This window comes from Amyelois transitella, chromosome 21, assembly GCF_032362555.1.
Source record: "Amyelois transitella isolate CPQ chromosome 21, ilAmyTran1.1, whole genome shotgun sequence".
Classification (NCBI taxonomy): Eukaryota; Metazoa; Arthropoda; class Insecta; order Lepidoptera; family Pyralidae; genus Amyelois; species Amyelois transitella.
The window spans coordinates 8,933,263-8,953,937 of record NC_083524.1 but is presented as its reverse complement, the minus strand read 5'-3'; the positions used below and the strand labels follow the sequence as shown (position 1 = coordinate 8,953,937).

Genomic DNA, 20,675 nt, shown 5'->3' with positions numbered 1-20,675 from the left:
TGGAAAGTTAACCAGAAGACAACTTTTACATCTGAATTACTTCAACTTTATGCTATCCTAACACTTATTTCGTTACAATCGTAGAAAGTGGTAATTTACTTATATCGAAATAATAAATTTCTCGTCAGAGTCAACTCGTAGTGCTGGTAACTGTCCGTTATGTTTAACTGCACGTAGTACTAAAAGTTATCAAAATGATAACTTTTACGTCAGAATAACTGTTACTTTATGCAGTCACAATTGTTTTGTTACAATCTCGTAGGGAAGTGGTCATTCATATCGAAAGTAAATCGGTTTACTTTCGAAAATAATTGGGACTGCATAAAGTAACAGTTATTGTGATGTAAAAGTTATCTTTTGGATAACTTTTAGTACTACGTGTAGTAAAACACCGACAGTTACCAGGACTACGAGTTGACTCTGACGAGAAATTTTTTCTTTCGATATAAATTACCACTTTCTAAGATTGTAACGAAATAGTTGTTAAGATAGCATAATGTTGAAGTGATTCAGATGTAAAAGTTATCTTCCGGTTAACTTTCCACGATAAAGCACGAAGTGCCGGAGTATATTTACCGAACTGCTACCAGGACTACATAAAGCTAAAGAGCCACTCACACGATACTTATCTGTCGGTTATCTATCGTTCTACTTGCTACTGATAGACATTTTTTCAACTGATCATTACCAAAACCACATACAAGATTAATTTAGACGCTGTAGCAATTTTTTTGGTTTAACTTTAAACGATAATTCTCCACGTGCCCGAGCATATTTAACCAGCACCCCTAGCATGGCACGTCGCGGCAAAGAAACTCTGATAACTTTATGTAGTCCTGGTAACGGGCGGTGAAGTTTAACTGTTTTGACGAACGGTTAAACATGCTCGAAGCACGTGGTGAATCATCGTGGAATGTTAAACAGAAGACAACTTTTACGTCAGAATAACTGTTAATGCAGTTACAATTGTTTTGTTACTATCTTATAGGAAAGTGGTGATTCTGACGTCAGAGTCACTCTTTAAATTTATGTAGTTCTAATAACATTGTTTCGGGCAAAAACACAACGATAGTCTTCTTTACGTTAATGCAATATACTCTGGCACGAGGTGAGTCATTGTCGAAAGCAATTCAAAAGCTAGTGTCGAAGCAGGTATTTACTTAAGCGACAGTTACTAGAACAACATAAAATACCCCAGTAAAACAGACCCCACAGACAATCGTTTGTCATTTTAATCAAAATTGCAGAGTTTAGTGAAAAAATTATCATTAGGGCTACATGAAGTTCAAGGAGTAATTTTGACGCCTTCCTTAATCATTGGTTAACTTTCGTCTAATTTCTTCATTATTCAGAAGCTTATATTGTAAGACTGTTACCAGAACTACATAAAACGAAGTGTGTCTCGGTTACACACTATATCGTCTTACCTTAAAAGCCTCTTAATATACAACGTTAAGAGACTGTTTAAGCTCATCTTACCAGAACTACATAAAGTACGAAAGTATCTCGTGCACAGTTGACCAAGTGTTCGAAATGAAAAAAAAAAACTCTCTTTTTTTATGTCACAAAATATTTTTTGTCTCCGTCGCACAGTCTATACAGAAGAACACAATAACGGCTGAAGGCTACAATAACAATAAAAAGCACCCCATATTTAGCGCTATCTCGCTCACCGCCATAAATATGAATGAAACATACGACATTCTACTACGCGCCGTAAAGAGGTTACAAACAAACAAATGAACTCACCTTCACATTTATGACATTAGTGGGGATGGGCTTATTTAAATGAACTGATATTACATTGTTTTTTGTTTACAGAACGAATTAGACGTGATTGAACCGACACAAGGCATGCCTGTCGAAGTAGCGGTGACCTTTCTCCAGCGGTTGGTCAGCATGGCAGACGTACTCATCTTCGCCAGTGCTCTGAATTTTGCTGAATTGGAAGCCGAAAAGAACATGTCCAGTGGTGGTATCCTACGACAATGCTTGCGCCTGGTAATAATAATTATATTATGTTTATTGTGGTTTCCATTTTACAGTAATCTGTTCTTAAATTTATTAAATGACTTGATTCCTATCTACATGTACTGTGTTGAAAGTTTTATTTTTTAGCTAAACTTAACGACCTATACTGAATTGAAGTATGTAGTCGGTTTAAACTGAAAATGAATGAATGCTTAGATTGATAAAGTTTAATTCTTCTTTCCTGTTCTAGATGAAAAAATAGTTCCTAAATCTAGAGCAATGAGTATTGGTGTAGTGTCTACTTCTTTAACTATAGTTTAGTCAACCGAACTCTTATACTCTAAGAAATGGTTAACGCATGGATTATGGGTTAAGAAAGTACTAGGATAACAAAACAGTGTAAGAGTTCGGCGCCGTCGCTACAGTAGACGTAGTTGTGTAGCGATAGTGGGCGGCAGTAGTATGTGTGCGTAGGTTTGCACGTGTGCGGTGCGCAACTGCCTGGAGTGCAAGGAGCGTCAGCGATACGTCTCCGCTCGCCGCCCCCCGCACGCCGCGCACCCCCCTCATGCCGGCGAATCGCCTGACAATAAGGTAATATAGACTCTATAGTCTTTTCGTTTAGGTACTTCAAAGGTTGAACATTATTACCTTATTACTATAAACATATTATTTTTTTTTTAGAATAAAATATTAGAAGACAATACAAAATGTACTAGTAATAACTGATACATATAACAATATGATGTATGTTTTAAATTCAAAAACATTTCAAAATTGTTTACTTATATTTGAGTATCTAAACACAAAGACATTTCGAATTTGGCATTCACATTCAAAGTTTTTAAATTTTTTAAATAAATTTATGCTTAAATTAGCTTTAAATTATAGAAAGAGCATGCTTCTTGTATTTTTAAAGAAGAATGACTAATTTGAACAAATATGAATATATTTCTGTTTTCCTAGTTTACTGCAAATTTTATTACATTTCTATTAGTTGGAAAATATTTGTTTTAAATAAGAGTAATTAGCCTTTAAAATAAGGAAAAAAAACGAGGAAATAGGATGTGTTAATTATAATATTTTATTAAGGGTCTTTTAAAATGTAATTATATGCATCACACAGTATATGTTTGTGTTGCTTCATTTTACTGCACTTTTAATAAAAAATGCATATATATTTTATCTATGGAATGTTAAATGTTGCATAATTTTTCTTCTAGTTTCTTGTATAATTAGGCTCTAATGCTGTTAAAACTTTCTGATATTGGGAAGATAACACAATTTAAAACGAATTACTTAAATCACCTATTTAGTATTTAGAACACACAATTTGTCTCATTTACTTAGGACCCAATTTTTGACCCATAGGACACTAGTAATTATTGCATTTAGCAATGCAGTTTCTCAAACTGACCATTCAATAATTAAAAATAAGAGTGTTTATTCTATGCCAATTTTTAAGAGAATCCGCGATTCCAACTGATTTAGGTAAAATAAGAACTGAAAATTTGAATTAACGTAAAATGTTAATAAAACTCTTTCGTTTGCTGTGATAGAGCGTGGTGGCGAGTCTGGCTGACTCCTCCAGCCCGGTCAAGGATCCTGAGAGGCTGCTGCAGGATATGGACGTGAATAGACTCCGCGCCGTCATCTACAGAGATGTTGTAAGTATACAGCCACTTTCTCAGAAAAGAAAAAGACTACATGTTGATACACTGGGTACGATGTTGATAAAGATTCTGCTCCAACTCACCATTCCTCAATTTCATGTAAATGTCGTTGGTAGAGAGTAGTCTTGACCTGATCTGTTAAAAGAATGTATTCGATTAAATCAAGGTGCGTTCGTCTAGTTATTACCATTCCAATATGACCATCGTGTGCAAGTTTACACTTTGATAATTATGCGTAATAGTGTAAGATTTATAGAGCCTTGACTGGTCAAGTGGTAAAACTATCTGGATTGAAAACAGCAACTGCAATCTAGTGACTCTTTTCTGAGTAAAGCACGCTGACGACGAAACCGATGATTTGCTTGACGACGGTTTAAAAGAACCTGGTAGGCAAGAAGAATCCGACCTCGGTATACTAATGGTATAAGTACCAATGAAACATAGATAAAAAAGAAGAATTAATTATGTTATACTCATATTAAACTTTTATTTCTAACTTATTTCAGGAGGAAACGAAACAAGCTCAGTTCCTGTCTTTGGCTATCGTATATTTCATCTCAGTGCTGATGGTGTCCAAATATAGGGATATTCTGGAGCCACCTGCGCATGCGCCGCCGGACTGCGCGCGCCGCAACCACCATCCGCACGAACATCACGGTACGTTTATGCATTCCTGTTACTTCTAATATCTTCTCTTTTAAAATCATCCATATTTCATTCAATTTTTACACTTAAAATTTTGCACATGGTTAAGTCAATCGATTGATTGGAGTATTTGTCAGTGGATGGTTATGTTAGCATATAATGTTATCATCAGGGTATAGTTAAAACGAATGAGTAAAATTTTTCGATTTTAATATTAATCTGTGTCTCCTCCATTATCTATTTAAATGTTTTCAGCACTATGTATTTATTTCTTTGTATTTATTATCGAACTCATGTACATAATTTTATAACAAGTAGCGTTTAACACAGTCTGTTCGTTAATCATTGTTTTGTGTAGTAGATCTTGATACTGAAAAAATAATGTGTATATTTATTATATTAAACTAAACTGTTACTTCTTTCATATAGATATATCCGGTTTGTTTCTTAGAGGTTCCTATTAAACGCTATTTATTTCGCTTCTTTGTACGCTTCATTGCACTTTTTGTCTACATATTTTTACTTAATTATACGTACCTATTTTATAAGATTCTCTTAATTTATCATTATTCAGCCATTTATCATGTGCTGTCGCAGTCAAAAATAAAAAGATTATTTAATGTAAGTAATGTAATATCGTAGTTATGTTATAAATACTAGTTATTTATTTATTTTTATATTTAAAAATAATGAATCAGTATTTTTGAATATTTATGTTAATACGTTTGACAGCGGCCGTACAGAAATTACAGAAAGACATGTAAACTGAAGTGTGTCGTTTCTCCTTTTTTCACGCCGCTTGATAACCGCGTCACCTTTGGGACACTGGTAAAATCGTCTACATATTACTACACTGCGGCACTGCATCGTTGGTACACACGTCATCATATAATTTAAATCGATTGAAATTTTGGTACCCACATTTGCTTTTTTTTGAAAACGTATTTGGAACGTTATCGCTGTAATACCTAAAGGCGGCAGCCGGCCGCTGTTTCCCCAGTGGTCGCACCACGTGTATCCCCAATTCCTGCCGGGTGGGCACCCCGCGCATCGCCACCCGCACTCACACTGCAAACTCGATTGCAGCCAACACGTTAACAATAACACGCATGCGCACACACGCATCGCTAGTTACCACCGCGCGCACGCAGGTAAAGCGGCCAGACTCCGCCTGCGAACCACGCCGCACGGAACACGACAAGTGGAAACAAATGCGAACACAACAAAAAACAAAATTTGCACAGTGGGTTTCGATGTAACCTCTGTTGCATTTATGCGATCCTAGTATTTTTATTGCATATATTGTTCACTATTTTTTGCCGAACCTAATGGGAATTATTATGGTTTTGAAAGTCTGGTTCGTTCATACTTTCCTGGTAATTTTTGCACTAGGGGTTGCAAAATTTTTGGCCAATTTCCCACCCAGTTTTTTTTTCGGTGATGCTATTATTATCGTATTAGTCGCATTTATTTCTATTTTGTCTGTTCATTGCAAATCACGTTCAGGAATAAATTTTCTTACAGAAAATTATGTAAAAACAAATCAAATACGACGTTCTTATCACAATTTCAACCATTTAACTGTATAAATTTTAAATTGTGATCTGAATTGTCAAAATAAATCTTCATTTGGCATTCTTTTGTCCTGTAAAACGAATATAAAATATTGGGATATATTTCTAACTTTACTACCAGGGGATAATAAAATAATAGAAGGCAAGACAGTGAGAATGCACCGCTGGAGCACTGCTTTGAATTTTGATTTTTTCCTTTAAGTTGCGTCATCATTTGAGTAGACCAAGTTACATCATCAGATCAATGCATGTAGAATTAAACCTTATTAACTACAAAGTAATGTAGATATTACTTTTTGGATTTTGTACACACTTTTAAAAACGATTATTTGTTGTATACCGAAAAAGTATAATATTTTCTTTGCTATTGTAGAAATGTGTACAGAATTCGTCGGATTATTGATATAATCCTTTAGTATTAGTAAGTCCTTTAGTATTTATAAATTTGGTCGTACCGATCTACCCGCTTTATAAGCAAGCTTTGTCGATGTTGTTTAAACGAATCAGGGTCTTAACTTTGTCTCATCGTATTATTTCTTTCATAGATCATAACGGCGAGGACGTCGAATATGCAATGATAGTTGTCGATGAAAATAATTCAACAATTCCTGAAGAAATGGATTCTCCTTCCATGAAGGTATGTGTCTACTTTCTATTTACTTTCAAAGTCTTGTGCAACTGTTTGACAAGGACAGCATGTATTCATAGATTTCTATTTGCTGTGAGGTATAGTATTATAAGTGTAAAATCATTTCAACTTGATTATTACTGAATATATGCATTAGGTTAGTTTCTTTTAAAGTTAATTTTTGATTTGGTATCTTATTCAAAAGACTTGTGTGTAGTGAATTCATTTTGATCATTTAAATAGATATTTTGAATTTTAACTCTTCTAAATGCATGCTCCCTTGATATCTAGATTTTAAATATACTTTCATTTATATTAAATTTTCTTCTTGAATCCTCAGTAGCGTAGAATCATGATATGCCAAATAGTTTAGTGTTAATATGTATTACATTCCAATGCATGACATTCAACAAAACCTCCTGAATGTCATCCCCATTTAATTAAATCCTTTCGCTGCTCAATGGTTTTCGATGTGGCTAAGACAGTGTTGTGCCGTGGTGTCAACTGTAATCGCTTTTATCATTGGTTTTGTTGCAATAAAATTGTAAGGAATCGGAGAAGGAGGAGGGAGTCGCCAAAATTGAGACTACCACCGATGAACTGAAGCCAAATTCTGGAGAGAAACCCAAAGAGAACCCTGAAACGACCCCCACCACTGAGAAAGAAGAACCACTGTACAAGTCGAGCCTCCGAAAAATGCAACCTAAACCAAAGGTTAGTTGGAGCTGCTATGGTCGGTCTGTCTCTATTAGAACTTGAGTCTCCTTCTGACTTGGTCTGGATCCTTTCGTTGTGATTTCATTTGAATTCACTTAAGTGGGATCTCATCATACAATATTTTCATCGCAATTATCCGGTTATAAACTTAGTTTATTCAAAAACCTCCTTTTCCTTTTATGTTTTGGATTGGTAATATGGCATTAGGCCACTTGTTGTAATTTTATTGTTTACTTCTTACATTACGTCGATTCTTCTGTCATGAAGACTACTAGTCATTATTTGTAATTTTAACATGACTTACGAGATTGTTTACTGTATTAACTTTTATATAATTTTTTAATAAAAGTTACATCGACTATAATGCCAGACCCACTTTCGTGAATACTGATCTGACTCTTAGCAATCCTGTTACTATGTGTGAAAATTCCTTGTACTAAATATATATTATTGTCCTTTTGTAAGCCTCCAACTGCAAGGTCCAAAACATTGTCTGGGATAACGGTGTCTGTGGTCAATTTGGTTTGTACACAAGTAATTATATTGACATGAGTTCTATGCCAATTAAAATGCGATATGTTTATGGAAGCCTGGTACACTATGGAATAATTCAAACGACTAAGTGTGTATTTCTCGTAAATTTATTTACTTTAAGTTTTGGCAGCACAGCCTTTGGGCTCCCCGGCATAAAATAAACTGTATAATAAACCATTTCAACGTGTTATTCTAACAGAATAACGTATGCTTTCGTTTTGCAGTACTATTATTGTTTACAGTTATGTTTTAAAAAAATTAATATATGGACCACAGCAAGGAAGTTATTTTGGCCCAATTGTTTGTATTAAATCTTGTATAAATATAATACTTATTTTTAATTGATCAATTTTTTATTATCAAATTAATGTTAAAATATAAAAGAAGTCGTTTGGATTAACCAAAACTGTTTTTTTACTAACACATTAACAACACAATTATCACAAGCTTAGAAAAAAATATATATGTGAACATATGAAGTAACGACAACACAAGGCTAGCGACGCTCACCTATATCATGAGTATACAAAGCACTACGCACTATACAAATAGCTAACCAGAAAAAAGTGACTTGTACAAAATATACAAACATAACAAGGCTAATTGTACATATTTTGAATTAGGTTATCTAATATGTAAAATTTGCTACATCATAACTCATAAGAGTCTGTCGTGATTCTTTCTTTTAATTATCACGGTAAGTTCTTTTGTGACTTTGAGAATTTATTGAACCCAAATCTGTACCAAAGCTTTTGTAACGTTAAGCGCAGTCACAACACTAGATATTATCAAACTTAATGTATAATTATAAACTTAAAAATTACGTTACTAAGACCATGCTAAAATATTATATTTGTAAGAAATATATTGTTTGTATTATATACTGTATCGGGAAATGTGTAAGGTACGATTAGCATGTGAGTATGTGCTTTCTCGCTTCTTCTACCCACCTTGGTTTGCATGACTCTGGCACTATCACTCTATCATTTAACTTTCATGTATCTCTTTCTATCTATTCAGTTGATTTTTATTCGTACTTATTGTATCATAAGGTAAGTCTTTATTTGACAAACAGAAATTTCGATTGAAATATATGCTTTATATTGGTTATAAAATAATAGCTATTATTATATCTACATACGTCAAAGATTATGTACTAGTTAATAAAAGTATGTACGGTATTGTAGACCGAATTATACAATACAGTTATGTAATATTAAATGCAATTTATGTAATTAATAACTACTAGGACAACATTATATAGTACTGAAAATTTAATTTTTATGCTAATATAATATATACAAGCGAATATCAAAAAACACCGACAAATGCACTGTGTTATATTCACCACACCAGTCACAAACTCCAATGATTCGCTTTACTGGAATTTGAATTTTATTCTCTCACCTGTAGAGTGTGGATTCGATCGAAGACGCTGGCTCTTTCCACCTCAATTCGACGGAGACGACGAATAACGATGCTGAAACGTCCAGCGACGTGGCATTGGACGACAACAAACAACCCGTAAGAATATATTCTTAAAACATGCATACATATATATAATCATGTATATATCTTTTGTGGGGAAGACAGAACTAACAGTCTCGAAAATACTGAAATGCCATGTTCAGCAGTATGGCTTCATGATGGAATTGAGTTTCAAATAGTAACAGGTAACTTGCCCGTCAATGTTTTATTTATTTATAAGAAAATACATGTAATCATATCCTTGAAAATACTTATGATTTATGGAAAGTACTCTATGTACTATATCTCAATGTAAAAGTAAAAAGAGTCTTTTATTTGAAGCTAATCATATCTCCAAGTTTGGTCCTTGAAAATACATATCAAAATGTCTTGAAGGCCAACTGAGCCAACAGTCTTAAGGCCAGATGTAAGGCCTGATAGGATTTAAATTCAAATTGTGACAGATTGATAGATACCCCATCGCTTACAAAAAGAATCCAAAGTTTATTAGCTTTAATTAATATTATTAAATACTTCAAAATATTATACCAAGTATGCCTAGTAATAGTATAATATATAGTATACATCTTTTCTCGCGTTAATCTATTTATCAACTTATTTAAAGGTAAGCAACGACGAATCATGGACTGACGTGAACCTTAATGAAGATGGAGAGAGGGGGCCGGCAACCATCACTGGAAGGACCCGAGACCACGAAGGAAATATACATGAAGGTAAGTCATCATCATCCTCCTGACGGCGGCCCTGATTACGATTTTATCCCTCTTGGGAGGAGCCCGGGGTGCGCTTTTGGCCAAGATTCTGTATTGGGTGACTCAGTTTTTTTTACATGAAGCGACTCCCATGCGGCCACTACAATCTTTACAGGGGATAGGTTCCCTTATTACTACCCTAACCTTGCCCATTATGAATCATCGTTAAGACATTTGTGGGATACATAATATGTACATATGTCTTAACCATGATTAATAGTTTTTTATGTATTTTTAATATATTTCTTATAAATAGTTTTTTTTTATGTATTTATTATTTCTCTAATGAGAAACCAATAAAAGCGTGGACTGCTTCTAACTCCAATGTTTTGCTCTACAATTCCCAGACATAGACAAGCAAATCCACCTAAGAAACTCCGAGTCCCACCACCACTTACAACAAAGGCACCAGAACAGGAGTCTACACGCCGCGCAGAGGCATTTACATCCGGTAATTTATGTTGTCCTAGTACTTATCACCGCAAAGTGTGTCATATTCTGGGCACATACTGGTCCTGTAGTGTTATTCAAAGATTTTTATTTTTTATTTTTTAATAGTTTGAATTGTTCGATTTGTACACCATAAAACTGTGTCTAGTTAACCAACCTTGCCAAAAAATTACCGCTGTTTCGCTTTTTAAAATGACGTAAAACGGGACAGCAATAGTTTTTTTTGCGCGAATAAAACGGCTTCGAGCGTGCCATGCTACGGTGGGTGAATCTCAATAAATGGGAGTAGGGCTGGACAAAGACTAAAAAGAAATTTTCACATTCTGTAACCGTAGACATACTCTAAACTTGTGATTTTTAACTTTCATTTGAAGTCAATATCAGTCTCAATAGATGGCGTTTGCTGATGCTAATGAATAGTAGGTATTTCTTTGGTAATATGACATTACAGGCATCGCTTTTCCTGTTTAATCAAAGATTAATTAAACACTTCACATTTTGATTCGGCTGTAGCTAATATGTACTACTTATAACTTTTATTATATATGTACATTTTCAGGACAATGAAACACTAGCCGGATTGAACGCTATGAACGCCTCGATGTCTGCCGACGGGGCCTCCCGCGAAGCTTCTCTGACCCACAAACTGGAGACGGCCCTGGGCCCCGTGTGCCCCCTACTACGAGAGATCATGTTAGATTTCGCTCCGTTTCTATCCAAGACCTTGGTAGGGAGCCACGGACAAGAACTGCTAATGGAGGGTAAAGGTATTAAGTATTAGGCATGCCAGTATTTTTTCTTTTTTGTTTGGCTGGTATCGGTCTACAATTTATAAGTTTTTTATGACATTTTAATTTTTAGTGTTACTTTTTGTAGAAAATAATAGCACGTGTTTTTTTTTACTACTTAAATAGTTGCATGAAAATTTTCTTGGAGCCTTTCTATATCAAAAATTACTTCAAAGTTGTAAAAAAGGTATAAGTTATTTAATCAAATGCGATTTTCTTGCATGTAACATTTATAATCCTATATTAGGATTTATTGTTAGGAATAGCGCCATCTTGTGGTTTTTATTGTAATAATAAACTCACATTTTGCATGCTGCGAAGCACATAGATGTTTAAACTTTTGTATTTATTTCAGTTGTATTCTGATAGATGTCGCTAGTTTAGTCACAAAGGCAATCTCTAGCCAAACTACTTTGACTAATTGTTTTTTTTATAGCTATAAACGTTTTGGTTGCACCTTTACTTCACTGCTAACTCTATTAATTCTAATTTTCATATTCTTCTTCTTTCAGGCCTCCAAACCTTCAAATCGAGTACTTCAGTGGTAGAACTGGTGATGCTCCTGTGTTCCCAAGAATGGCAGAATTCCCTCCAAAAGCATGCGGGATTGGCCTTTATCGAGCTGATCAACGAAGGAAGACTCCTGTCGCACGCGATGAGAGATCATATAGTGAGGGTGGCGAATGAAGCGGAGTTTATACTGAACAGAATGAGGGCCGATGATGTGTTGAAACATGCTGATTTTGAGGTGAGGCGTGTTTAAAAACAATAACTTAGAAAATCCGTTTGCTATCACCATTTTTTTACTTGTCTTGAATTTGACATTTCTTTTTTTTATAGAATCCTTGAAAATTTTAAACAATAACTTTTAAAACATTCCATTCTTTTTCTTTTCTAATATATTTTATAATTAGTGTTCCAGGTACGTAGTTTTATATGTGTTGGACCATTCTAAAGGGACATTTTATGAATGTTTACAGTGCGTATGCGCAACTACAAGCGCCGAAAGGGCAGATGAGGAGAGGACTTGCGAGCGACTGATCGCAGCCGCGCGACGTCGCGACCACGCCGCCGCCGCGCGACACCTGGACAAGTTGCGACACGCCGCGGCACATACTGACGCAGCACCTGGGTAAGTGGAATTTTTGATATTTTGGATAGTATGACACTCCTAAAGAATTAAAACTAAAATCCAGTGTTCTCATACGACCATAGAAATCCGAATAATAGTACAATATTTTTATGTCAAATGTGTTTAAATGCATATAGTGTTCTTTACTGGAGTGCGTATAGCAAGATCGTCTACTTTTGGTGTTTTCGCGGATTTCCGGCCCCGAAGTATTGCAGTGGAAAGTGTAACTGGAAAAGAGAGATGACATAATTTTTTATAACCACTTTCTTTAATACTCCGATTGCATGTAAAGAATAATTTTAAATTCTTTTATCAAGCGACCCGCTGTTATTTGGAATTCCTTCCCCGCATCTCTCTTCCCCGATACATACAAATTGGGGATTTTCAAGGCAAGAGTGAATACGCACTATTTGAGCTTGCATGCGCCACCTCAGGCCGCATCTTGCTTACCACCACTCAAAACGAAACGCATTCAAACGCTATTACAAAAAAAGAACTCCCAAAAAAAGTACCCAGTTTTTTATTTTTATTTTCGGCCAGCGTCAGCACCCAGTTCTGGAAACTGGACTCGTGGGAGGACGACGCCCGCCGCCGCCGCCGGCTGGTGCCCGACGCGCGCGGCTCGCGGCACGCCGCCGCCGCGCTGGCCGGCGACCCGCCCGCCGCGCCGCCGCTCGACGCGATACTGCAGGTAGGTGCACCACTGCCGTGCACGACTCTGACAACTTTCCGGTACCTTTACAGCCTTTTCTTGTGTGGTTACGAAATTCTCTAATATCCGTTTACTTGTGCTTTTATTATTAGGTATACGTGTGTATCTCTTACGGAGTGGATAGAACCAACAGCATTGATATGACAGAAAGACGGTCTTATTCACTAACTAAAGAGCGATCGTCGCTCCGCACGTATATAAACATTCCCTTGAACTTCAGTTCCCACGTCAATTTCGGGAAATCCACTACGAGAGAATTTCCCAAATTCTACGTGCCTTTCAAGTTTCTACACCCAACTGTTTGTCACTTAGTAACGGAAGAGTTTTTATATGTAAAGACTAGGCGATTTGAGGAAACCTGCATATTCAGGCATAGCAGGATGTAAACCACATTTACTCAGTATAGTACTCAATATGTAACAGTTAAACGAGCATCCATCTCACTCGTTCTTCTATGTAAAAATCAGTTTGCATCTCACTCTTACTGATGACCAACCGAACAATCTTTGTGACTTACTTACTGACTTGACTCTTGAGAGTCTTTTACTATAACCATTTTAATTATTCCTCTCTTCTTTCCAGGCTACAGAAGAATTGCACGCGCGGTTAGCGGCGGGCGGAGCCGGGCGTGGCGCTCAGTTACCGACGCCGGCCGCGGCGGAACTCTTAGACGACGCTGAACTCCTGGTAGATGACAGGGAGATAGATGCTGACCTTACAGGTAAAGTGGTGATAATAAATTGAAAGAGCCATGAAAAGATTAGTAGATGGCCTAGAAAATTTACACAGTTACCGGCTCCATCCGCGGCGGAACTGTTAGACGACGCTGAACTCCTGGTAGACGACAGGGAGATAGATGCTGACCTTACAGGTAAAGTGGATAATAAAACAATATCAATCTTATCTTTCACCTGGCGTTAATCCCGCCCGAATGTACTCATCTCTTGAACCTCTGGGAGCTCGGGATGCGCCTTTTTGACCGTGATCCAAGATTGGGTGTATCTGCAACCTTTGCCAGTAACCGTACTTATAGAAATTCTCATTTATGTTTTAGAAACTATATTGAGCATTTCGCCTAAGCATTTCTCATAAAACTTGTGCCTATTTTTTATGAATTGTTCACACTATATCTCCATAAATTAAACTTTGCTTTCAAAATTTGATCAGGCATTAATTTTATCCTCACAGGTCCAGTGAACATAAGTACCAAAGCGAAGTTAGTGGCCCCAGGGCTCGTGGCCCCAGGGACCGTGTCGCTGACCTCCACCGAGTTGTACTTCGAGGTGGACGAGGATGACCCCGAGTACAAGAAGATTGACCCTGAGGTAGGTGCCGTTTTTTGATTTATTTGCAAACTTACGAACCGCCCCGACTTCTCACGGGTGAAATGTTGATGATAATCTTTATTTAAACCTTCCTCTTGAATCTCTATTTATTTTAAAAAAATAGCATGACAGCAAACGTTTGTTTTTGGGTTCCAATCCAGATAATAGTGTTAGGTTAATTAATTTGGACGATGTTATGGATTGAAACTTGTTGTTTTTGGAATGGTATTATTTTCTTGGATTGTTCAATCGGGCATCATTCAAAATCTCATATGAAAAAAAAATATATATATTTCTTGTTCCCCTGGTACTTTCGGGAAATCTTTACTTAGTTGCTCTCTGCACTTCCCATAGAAAATTCATGCTTTATTTCAACTTTTTATACTGGCATATATGTAAATCACTCCACTTAAAGTTGATTGTGAATATTACGTCAAGTTGTATTTTAGTCTTAGATCATTTAAGTAATCCGCACTATTATAACAAAAAAAATATTGCAGCTCTTTCGTTAGGCGAATTTTGTAGAGTAGCTGCATCTAAATCCTTTAACGTAAATGAAATAAAATAAAGTATAGCCTTGTTTAATGATTATCAATTTATCAGCGCTTTCTTATGAATAATGGTTCTGAATTTTTTACTCTGTAACTTATTATAAGTATCTAACATTAAGATTTAATAAACAGGTCAGTACTACTTAATAAAAGTTGAAACAAAAACGATCATAAATACATTTATATTATACCTTTATAAATTATTATTTTTTTGTTAGTAGCTATTAAACAAATATTGTAAATAAAGGAAACAGTCTTTTGACAAAACGAAACTCAAATACGACACGACGTGTAACTATTGTTGTTGAATTTATGACGGTTTCTGTGTGTCCGAATCCAAGTTATAAAACGAAAATTATATCATTTTTCTTTAACATATTTTTTGTCGTATCAGCACCTAAAACTCTCAAGCTAATTGTACTTTACGGTAAAAGCACTAAGGTTGAATTTGGCCTGTGTTTGGGAATTACTAGTGATGTTCCGATAGCGTCGTGGCGAAGTATCGATGTAACGTATAGGTGTGTGATACAGGCGGGTAACCGAATATGAGGCACTTAGCCGCCCGAACAATGAGGCCCCGCGGCGCATCGGCCCACGAGGCGCCACCTAGTGATGTGGATATTCCAAATCGATAAAATATAATGATATAAAACAAATGTTAAAAAAACTTAAGGCTCAACCAGAATATAATTTGAAATAGCAGCTCATTTAATCATTTAAAGAATGTACATACTACTTATAAGAAAGCCACATATTTTTGTATTTTTTTATTGCGACAATGGAGGTTTAATCAGAAGATCATTTTTTTAGTTTAAATAAAAATTTTGAAATTCACATCTACCTCGTATAATAATATATAAATATATTAAGTAATTATATAGTTACAGTTGGCAATTTCTCACTCTCTGCTTCGTAGAACTACCTACCAATCTTACCTTTTTGGTCTATATCGAATTAAGAAAATTTCCGAAATGATAACGATTTATATCGCAAGTATCCATATTTATCGAATCTACAAATAAATCCAAATGACTTGTCGAGTGTTGTCTAGACAATTTTTATAATATAATATCGATAAATTAGTCGACATCGATATATCCGTCACAGCGCAGCAGTCTGCCCAGCACGATCCTTATCCGATGAGCTCCGATGTCTTGTTTGTTTAGTTAATACTCGTAGAGGGCGGTGCATATATCGTATACCTATGTTATTCAATGCACACGTACTTATATTTTCAGTTTCCCTACTTGCGGTTCTATATATTAATTGTGTAACGCTAGTTACTAGCGGAGTTGATGTTGTAGAATATGCAAACTTAATTGTAGTACTTTATTTGTAGACATGAAAAGTTTTCGAAAATCATTATGCGCGGTATTAAAATCACTCATCGAATTAATTATCCCTTGTATTAAGGTCGCCTTCCCATTGACACTGTCACATGTTATTCTCATAGCGACTGCCTCGTATTAATAAAAAATATGGAATTCAATAAAAGAGTTAATGAAGCCGTTGTTAATTAAGTACTAAAATTTATGTCATCAACGAAAAGTTTTAAAGTAATAAAGTGATTAAAAATTCATAAAATTTTGCGCTGTAATATCGCAACAGTACCTACAGTACAAGTTCATCACAATAGTGTTTATACATGCACTTATTGATATGAAGACCGTCCCGAATATAAAACATAGACATATTTTGTCGATAATACTTTATGTGATACGCTTAAGCGGAGAACATCACTGGTGTCGCTGTGTATACGAAAGAAAATGCATTGGAATCATAGAAAATCGCGCGTGCCAGCTGTTCTTTAAAAGCGGTGATGTTATTTCGTGAAGTCTCTTATCTATCAAATGCTTTATTACTCCCAGATATCTTAGTAGTTCTCCAAGTATCTTAGTAGTTATTCCAAGTATCTTAGTTGAGTAACATAATTATGTTATAATATTTATAAACTGCTCTTCAAGTTATTAGACCAGTCTTTTTTTTTTTCATTTCCACCAGTCTATTTTCATTTTATGTAGTCATAATGACAAGATCTCCTCCTACACTTCTTTCTATTATTTATATCAAGTTACTAATTCTACTTCGCTTGCAAATCTCCAAAAGTTGTCATCAATGTTACCGCATTTAGACAATTGTTAAGCAATTACAGTACGAAAAATATCTGTGATACTTAAAGTTCTTCTATATTTGTACAAATCTGTTTTTATTCTTGTTTTCTCTTCAATTTGTTGAGTCGCTTCTAACTTGGACCACACACTGTTAAGACGTGTCCGTCGTATTATTTACTGCGACTAATTCAGCCGATTCCGAAGATTGTAAATTGAAATCGTAATGGGGTATTTTATTTGTTTATGCTAATAAACCGTTTTAATTATCGTTTCGTTATGATGTGTGCAAGCGAGATGAACGTGCGGTTCCCTTGTCACTGGTTGTTTAGATCTTGATCTTAGCCTAAATATTGTTTAGTAGGTTTACTACAAATAAGAGTAACATTGGAAGGGGTATGTTTAAATATTAAAAATTAAAGAATATTTTGAATTTTCTAATTTTTCGCAACTTACTTATTCTAGTTCACTCAATTAACAATTCTCCTATTAAAATTTCTTATGAGACCATTTTCTTTTGATGTAAGTTTCATGTTATGACAATACTTATTGGCAAGAGTCAGGTCAGGAGTACACTGAACAGACGACCTTGCATGAAGAGACTGACGAATGTGGACGAAGCGAAAGAAGTATGCAAGGATCGTGAAAAGTGTAAAGCCTAACTCAACCTCTGATGTGTAAGTAAAATTAAATAATAAGATTTACCCAAAAGGGTTAAAAACATAGATATATAGGGAACATACCAGAATGCGTGGTGTTGGAATCCGGACGACGCGGGCCGTACGCCGTGGCGTCTCGGACGAAACTAAATTTATAGCCGCATAATTTATAATTAAGTATTTTAATCAATAATTGATTACATTTTCCAGTGTTTAGTTTAACTCGTAAGTCTACATGTCTAGTAGTTAATTATGTTAGGTTGCACATTAAAAATAAATTGGTAAGTAGGTTCTTGTGTTTTTTGTTAAAGGTTACGCTTTTTATTGTGACTTAAAACAGGACAGCGATAGTTTATCGCGCGATTAAAACGGTGTCGCGTGTGGCGTGCTAGCCCCGGGATTGACTGAATAAATACTATTTTCTTAAATTAATTAGGATACCTACATTTTGTAAAAAAAAAGATGTCACAATGATGCCATATTAAAATGAATTTTAAAAGTTTACTACATTGTTGTGAAGTGTAAAAAATGTGCTTTTAAGGCGCTACATTCAGATTACATGTACCTCGATGCGGGCGAGAGGCTCACCCCGCGCGGGGCTCACCCCCAACCACGCTTACCCCGCTAGATCGCCGCCGCACCGTAGCCGCTAGCGCGTGACCTCACGTAACCCGAATAAAGTTTGCGAATGCAATGGAGTCCGCATCAGAATATTTTATTGTTTTTGATACAATAAAATAATTTTACCAAAAAACATACATATATTAAATTACATTATAAGCAATGATATAGTTGCGGATGTATGCAAAAATTTTGTATAAAATGAATAAGTTTGTAATGGTTTTAAAAAAACTACTCGTAATTACTTATTCGATTTCGTTCAATCAAAGGTAATTTACATAGTAATGTATATCATATATTTTTAGGGTTCCGTAGCCAAATGGCTACGGAACCTATGGTTTTCTATATATGGTTTTCTATTTTGGGTTGTCGTTGATGTCGGCGTCGGAATAATGCCATGACTATCTAAGTCCATAATATCAACTGTCGACTCCACACCATCCGCACTTCTCTGTCCGGACATTGTCAACGACGATATCGGAGACAATTTATTTTTCCTAAAAATTAATAACAATCAAATAATGAGATAATGATTGTGATCGTGCCAAATGAAGAAAGCGAAGAAAAGTAAACCCTGCGACGTCTTGCAGCTGAGGAGGTACCCTGAATAATACAGTTACCTAGGAGTAAGTACCTATAGAAAAAGACAGAACAATCATCCAGTAAAAAGTACTGTTTCCGTAGGCAAAGACCAGGGCAACAACTAGTGACAGTATAACCGACGGCGGCGGAGCTGTTGTTTGTTGTTGTTTTATCTATCTATCTACCTACTGCCGCCCCGCCACAAGCCGGTATCAAATGAAATATTTTTCACCTTCAGTGTTTGCGGAGAAAATCTCAGTAGGCATCTATATGTCTATCTATTAGTAAGTGTAATTAGTACCCACCATCTTAATTGTCCCATATGGGAAGCTCTTTCAAGGTTTTTTTTAACATGCTAACATTTAACATGCTATCATGACGTAAAATTATACACCTATTTACACTAAACGAAACAAAAAAACTGTATTAAAAACTAACCTAAACTATCTATAATAGGTATATTTCAGAAAGTACCAAAAAAAAAAAAAGTATCAAAATCCACGATCCTAAATACCTACGTAATATCACCCCGGCCGGCGGAAAAGCGACGCGTAAGATTCAGAGATCAACGACACAATTCAATAAGCTGAGCTGACAATTATGTACAGAAATAAATTCAAACAAAATGAATGTGGGAAATTAAATACTTCGCAGAATATTTTTCAACGACGCTCGGAGCGACTGGCACAGGTCCTACGTCCGAGAATGTGATCCGCGGAGTGAGGCACGCTTACAAAGGATAGCGCTTTATCCCACCCGGTCGTGTAGGAATGAGACAGAGATAAAGTGTCAACACTCTACTGTCCAGTACTATTGTCGCAACAATTTTAATTCCTGTTTTCATCTATTTAGTTTAATTACGTCTAAACAAAACATCCAATCGAAATTTCATCTTCCAGAAGTTATTATTTTTTAATGATCTTCAATTTGGTACAAAATTCAAATTTTAAATCCTTATAGTTTGAGATAAATAATCGAAATCTAGACTTGTGTTCCTGAATTTTTTTGATCGAGGATTTTTGTTCCAATCGTGTTTTCATCTTCCACAAATATAATTGAATATATTAACTTTCATATCCTAAAATATTGAAACGATACAAGTTATATTTTATGAGAAAAAACCAAGTGAAAATGACCCAAAATCTATGATGTATCGCCTTAACTTCATACGCTAATTTTCTTAGCAATTACTAATGTATTAGGTAACATTTAGAAATTTACACAGTAAAGAACATGAGTTTTGCTTGTTTTCATTGAAAACTTTTCCAGCGTTTCAAAATTGTACCGAAAACTAATTATATAAAATTAAAAATTATAGCGAAACTTCGATTGTATGAAAAATATAATAAAAGCGTACAGCGTTCTTTTTTTTTTGTCACGGAACCCTACAAATTATAAGCACGATTTGTATGGCGACGGAATTACAAACTATTTGCGTACAAAAGTGTCTAGTTCCAATGTTCTTAATGTTCCAGCCCGCGGCCGTAGAATCCGTATAATATTGCAAATGAAATGTCAATTGATGTCGCGTATTATACATGTATTATACATTATTATGATGTCCGATAGAATATTAACATACATATTGTTTGTATTAACTTTGATTGGGATTAATATTACACATGTAGAACGTGTTTCAGTTTTGTTCGATAATCATCTTGTTCAATTTTATTAACATTAAAAAATAGTAACAAATGGGCGCTTAATCATATCTATTTGTTTTTCTTATCAGTAATGGATGCAAGGCCATGGATCACTTATTTAT

At 35.3% G+C, this 20,675-nt stretch overlaps 1 protein-coding gene across 5 annotated transcripts in view; it reads left to right on the top strand.

The window, feature by feature from the left end:
• The window catches only part of LOC106140510 (neurobeachin), a 457,176-nt gene that overhangs the window by 285,881 nt on the left and 150,620 nt on the right, over positions 1 to 20,675 (top strand). For 3 of the 5 annotated variants that reach the window (XM_060950437.1, XM_060950434.1, XM_060950433.1), the window contains exons 24-38: positions 1,822 to 2,001; positions 2,446 to 2,565; positions 3,531 to 3,638; positions 4,151 to 4,301; positions 6,409 to 6,500; positions 7,041 to 7,205; positions 9,156 to 9,266; positions 9,835 to 9,943; positions 10,330 to 10,433; positions 10,992 to 11,199; positions 11,733 to 11,968; positions 12,201 to 12,352; positions 12,893 to 13,043; positions 13,647 to 13,785; positions 14,253 to 14,389. In XM_060950437.1, coding sequence (XP_060806420.1) covers positions 1,822 to 2,001; positions 2,446 to 2,565; positions 3,531 to 3,638; positions 4,151 to 4,301; positions 6,409 to 6,500; positions 7,041 to 7,205; positions 9,156 to 9,266; positions 9,835 to 9,943; positions 10,330 to 10,433; positions 10,992 to 11,199; positions 11,733 to 11,968; positions 12,201 to 12,352; positions 12,893 to 13,043; positions 13,647 to 13,785; positions 14,253 to 14,389 — 2,163 coding nt within the window. The remainder of the gene's footprint in view (positions 1 to 1,821; positions 2,002 to 2,445; positions 2,566 to 3,530; positions 3,639 to 4,150; positions 4,302 to 6,408; positions 6,501 to 7,040; positions 7,206 to 9,155; positions 9,267 to 9,834; positions 9,944 to 10,329; positions 10,434 to 10,991; positions 11,200 to 11,732; positions 11,969 to 12,200; positions 12,353 to 12,892; positions 13,044 to 13,646; positions 13,786 to 14,252; positions 14,390 to 20,675) is intronic. The other 2 variants (XM_060950435.1, XM_060950436.1) reach the window with 2 other exon arrangements.